We start from the raw sequence: 5,261 nt of genomic DNA, 5'->3' as shown, positions 1-5,261 counted from the left end.
TAGTTTTACGCTGACATGTTGTAAAAGACGAAATAAATATGTGTGAAAAAACAGATTTTTGGCTGATTTGTGGACATTTTTAAAAAAAATCTACCTGTAAATTAAAACTAGCTAGTTGTGGCTTTACTACTTTTTATCTGTCATTTAACAAAACAATGAGGATCTTTAAAATAAGAGCAGGTTATTGAAAAAAATACAGTGCAAGGAATGTATCCTAAACAACACGTGGACCAGTCCTGGTATTTTGAGCCTTCAAACACCCTAATCTTAAACTAGATTTAACTCCTTTGTGTGGAGTCAGACAATCTGGCTCCTGATCTTGTATTTTAATCGGTCCTCATCGTGAAGCGCCACCTTCCACGGTCTCCCAAGAGCGAGAGAGTTTCCTGACACCTCCAGCAAAGGGCAGGTCTTGTCTGTTCTTGTGCGCCTCGGTGCCAAAGGGAGCAGATGGTCGTGTTGCGCCCACGAGAGGTGAGGTGGTCTGGGACTGGAAGAGCTCCAGTCGGCCCCCCGCCCCCCCAACAAACCCCTCCTGTGCTCCTCACCTGGGGGTTAAGAAGGGTTAAATCTAATCCGCTCCCACTGTGTTGTTTATGTGTGTGTGTGCCTCGGATCATTTTCTCTGCACAGTTAGTCTAGACTGTTCCCAGCCGCTGGTGAGCTGCGTTGTTGTCCTCTGACACAAGGAGGGTATTTGTTCAAGACTGAGCCGTCCACCGATTAACCCGTATATTAGGTACGACTATACGGTTTAATGCAGCTTTAAGTGCTCGCTTGTTAGCACAGTGTCACGAAGGCCACACAAACTATTTACTGCGTTTATCCCTCTGAACCCATGAACCAGCCAGCGGGTTTGAAACGCATAGAAAATTAAGAATTTGCATTTTCTGTGCGGCTTTGAAATGTCTTAAAAAGAAATCGACAAAATGACACCATTTATCAGAAAATGTAAAAGCATTTGGACTTTCCGACTGTCCTTGAACTACTCATCTGCTGTATGCGTTGAAAAACAAAACCAAATCTAAGCTTAAAATCCTCATATTTCACCAAATTTCCCTGATTATTTAAAAAAAAAATAAAAATCAACAAAAAAATGAACTGTTTGCACAAATAATATTCTGCAAAAAACAAAAAAATCCTGCATTTCTCTGCTAAGCTAAGAGCTAAGAGTGACTCAGCTGCTACCAACAGTCACAGGACAAAAAGTTTGGAAGTTTTTGGTTGAACTGCAGGCTGTGTTTAGAGCAGATAGGAAACAAGTATGGAAACAAATGGAAAGAGCAAAACAAAAAGCATGTAATCAGTTGAATAAATGCAGCACGACTCAAAAAAAATCAGCAAGTTGTTGGATGATGCATTCAACCCGGTGAAATATTCGGTAAAACTGATGTGCAAAAAAACATGAAAAATGCCTGGCTTGCAAAATTTTCTGTAGAAAAATACCCAAAATGGCCTTTTTTTTTCTAATATAACCCAGCTGTAGGCACTTGGAAAGCTGTTTCACATAGTAAATCCTGTTTCTTCTATTTTGTTATATGATTTATGGCATTCAAACTGTCATACTGCACAAATGCCAGCCATGGTTTAGTTTCCGTAGAGGTGCAGGACTTTATATTGGAGTGAAAATGAGCCCACAGTGGGTTAAAATAAACCACACTGCTTGTTTGGTTCAGAGGGTGCATTTTGAAGTCGCTCTTGTACTTGATTGCATTAAACACAGCAAAGAGTAATCAAATGGTGACTCAGCGCATTTAAATACCATCGAGCTTTTCTTTGTTGTTTTTGCTTAAATCTGAACAAAGCGAGGATCTGGACCCGGTGCAAACAGCAGCTTTGATGGCGGCGGCCAAGCTGAGACCGCTCCGCCGCTTGAGTTTTTATCCCGCGTGGCACCCTGCCCTCAGATTAGTCATCACTATTTTGGGTAACCCACTCTTTTATTCATTCACTCTGACGGCTCAATAAGCAGCGAGCTCATTAGCTACACCAGCAGTGGTACTCCAAGACATCCTGGAGGTAGATTAGCTTGTAATTTCATACAAACATTTGCATATATTGCTAAAAAAAATAAGCCCCTGTGGGTCGCTAATGGGCAGTTTGAAGCAAAAGGACGACAACAGGAAGTAGGAAAGCGATTTAGAATTGTCAAAGTGTCAAACAGCCAATAGCAGATGATCTGTCTGTGATGCCATTCTAGCTGAATTTCTTATATGTTATAATAAATCCAGCAAACATCAGGTCGTAGATACACACATGTGCTCTGAGACACAAAAAAATCTCCTTAAAATGTCATTTCTCAACATAAATCCCTCAAAACCTCCTCACAGATGATTCATTTTTGTTTTTTTTGTTTGATTTCATATCATTAATCTAAATATAAATCTATTTATTCTCATTTCGTCAAACCTCACATACGTCTCACGTCTAAAATATGAATATTTCGCTGCTGTAACTATTGAGTCATCAATCATGTGGTTACTCAGAAAAAGATCCCATTCACTTGCTGTCCAACCCGATAACTTTCTATTTTGGTGAGTGATTCAGTTCCTTTTTTGCTTTTGCATGATGCTTTACAGGCTGAGCCGCTAAGTTTCACACCCCTCAGGCCTGTGGAATCAATTTAAAACTCTTTGTATGTGCTCAGTAATCCCGCCGCTCTCCCTGTGGAAGTGGGTTTTTTTTTTTTTTTTTTGAGGTTTCCGTGTGTCGACCAGCAGCAGGTTGTTTCATTGTGACAAACAGGTCTGAGGAGCGGATCTGACAGGTAATAGGACTGAGATGCAACACGGCACTCCGGAGGAAGAAACGTGTGGACAGATGTGTGTGTGTGTGTGTGTGTGTGTGTGGGTGTTTGTGGAGTAATAGTCCGCTCTCTTTCCCTCATTACCTTTGAGAGAAGATCCAGCCTGTACAATATGTAGACTCCTGCTCGCTTCTCCGGGCTCCCACTTTGTCAAATGATTCACTTCCAAACACACACACAAAGGGCCTTTCAGCGGCGGATGTGGCTGAGCTTCATCACCTATTTTCATCCTTTAACCTCCGTGTCTAACAGCTCTCTTTCTTCCTTCTTCCTCCCTCTCAATCGTCCAGACGCCCCGGTGGCAGAGTTACACGACCTGTTCTGTAAGAAGCTGCAGCAGTGCTGCGTGCTGTTTGATTTCCTGGACTGCGTGGCCGACCTGAAGGGGAAGGAGATCAAACGTGCGGCGCTCAACGAGCTGGTGGAGAGCGTGGCCACGAGCAGAGGGGTCCTCATAGAGCCTCTGTACCCCGAGGCCATAAAGATGGTAGGTGGGGAGGTCAGGGGGGCAAATTAAGGAGGCTCTGATCAGGATTTTTGGCTCCGACAGCAACATGAAGTCTATTTAACGACAGTGTCACAAATGAACCATTTTAAGTAGTTTTTCACCAGATTTCTTTGAACAACTCACTGTTTTTACAGATTTCCCCAATTTTGGCAAATTGCAGATGATAAGTAAAGATATCACAGGAAAAAAGTGTTAATTTACATGTTAACTGTTAAAAAACAGGCCAAAACTGTAAATAACATCTACAAAAAAGTGCCAATTTGTTCATTAATTTACTATGTTTGACCTTTTTTTTTTTTTTGCTGTATTTAAATCAGCAAAAACACATTTTCAAAGATACTGATTTGCCATTATTTAAAAGAAACACTATATATATATAAAGGATTTAAAAACGGCAAGTATTTTCCTTGTTTTGGTAGAAAATATCTATTTAAATCACAGGGAAAAAAGTATTAATTTACATGTTAACTGTAAAAAACAGTCCAAAACTACACATGTTTGCACCAAAAATGTACTTTTACAATTAGTAAGTTGTTCTTTTACAACTTGTGAGCATAAAATTACAGTTTTTAAAGAATCTAAATATCATTTTACATCACTTTTATCATTTTACAGATATTTTTCGTTTCTTAATGTCACAATAATCCAGTTTTGTTTTAGTTTTTTTTAACATATTTCTTCTGGCATCCTGACTGCCAAATTTTCAAGTGGTTTTTAGAACATTAAAAAAATCAATAGAAGGAGCAAAAACTCTTGGCCTTTGTCCAGTTACTCCAACTTCAGACTGTATGAGCTGCAGCAAATAAAAAGCTACAAGCCAAATTGTTGATTCAAGTTAGTCAACCATCAGTTTTTATCTGCATTTAAGATACAACATCCTGTGGGGAATAAAGTGCAGCGCAAAAAACAAGACATGTTTTTCAAATTGCAAGTTTATCGTGTTTTTCAGACACCTGGTTGAGCTGCCAGACCATTGAAGTCACTGTGGAGAGGTTATGTGAGCAGTCTGTTGACTCTTCTGATCAGTCATTATAGACGCCTAAGATCAAAGTATGTAGAGCAAATAGTGGTGTCCAACAGATTTGAGCATTTTTAGCTAAATTAAAGGACTAAGTTAGTGGATTAAAGCCTTAGAGGGATTCAAAAGATAAATCCAGTGGCTCACAGATATCTAAAGTGATGCACAAACATGCCTCTAATTCCTAATTTTTCTTGTTAAATACTTTAAGGCTTATAAAAATCCTTGAAATCAAAAATATTAAAACTCCTGCACTAGTGACAGAAGCATAGATGAGGAAATACTGACATTCCAAAGGCCAAAAAAACAACATTAAGGCCTGGACAGTGACAAACAATAACCATAGTGGATGAGCAAACGGATCAATAGCGAGATGGATGGAGGCAGAAGAAACTAGAAAGCCAGAAATACATTTCCACACGTGAATCAATCCTTATCGAATGTGATGCTTGGAAGTCCGACCCATGGCAGGGCAAAGGGATGAGGAAAGAAGGGGGGAAAAGACGGATGAAGCAGGAGGAGAGAGGTGGTGTGATATCCAGCCGAGGAGCTCCGGCTGGAGTCACGAGAGAGGAGGAGAGGGACGGGGAGCTGAGGAGAGGAGGCGAGGGCGGCTACAAAGGGCGCTAAGAAGCAATAGGCTGCACAGATGGTGAGAAAGAAAGGGATGGGAAGGAGAGTGGAGAGTGTGGACACCAGAGATCCCAGAGGATATAAAGAGGAGGAGAGGAAGAAGGGGGGGATGAGGCAGGAAAGGAGAAGAGTGTATGGTATAGAGTCGCCAGAGGATGTGAAAATGCTGATAGGACAGAGAGGGAAAGGCTTAATGTGCGGCTACGAGCTTAAAAAAGGCTTCAGTTCTATGATAGATGTAGCTAATAAGTGCAAAGGTATTAGAGCCAAGTGCAGCACCGCAGAGTGGATGTAAT

At 40.8% G+C, this 5,261-nt stretch overlaps 1 protein-coding gene across 1 annotated transcript in view; it reads left to right on the top strand.

Annotated features, from left to right (window-relative positions):
* Positions 1-5,261, top strand: part of ppp2r5b (protein phosphatase 2, regulatory subunit B', beta) — a 50,016-nt gene that overhangs the window by 19,631 nt on the left and 25,124 nt on the right. Inside the window, exon 2 of the mRNA XM_008286858.1 lies at positions 3,097-3,293. Within this exon, the coding sequence (XP_008285080.1) occupies positions 3,097-3,293 (197 nt within the window). The remainder of the gene's footprint in view (positions 1-3,096; positions 3,294-5,261) is intronic.

This window comes from Stegastes partitus, unplaced genomic scaffold, assembly GCF_000690725.1.
Source record: "Stegastes partitus isolate 25-593 unplaced genomic scaffold, Stegastes_partitus-1.0.2 Scaffold474, whole genome shotgun sequence".
Taxonomy (NCBI): Eukaryota; Metazoa; Chordata; class Actinopteri; family Pomacentridae; genus Stegastes; species Stegastes partitus.
This window is presented reverse-complemented; position numbering and strand designations above follow the sequence as displayed.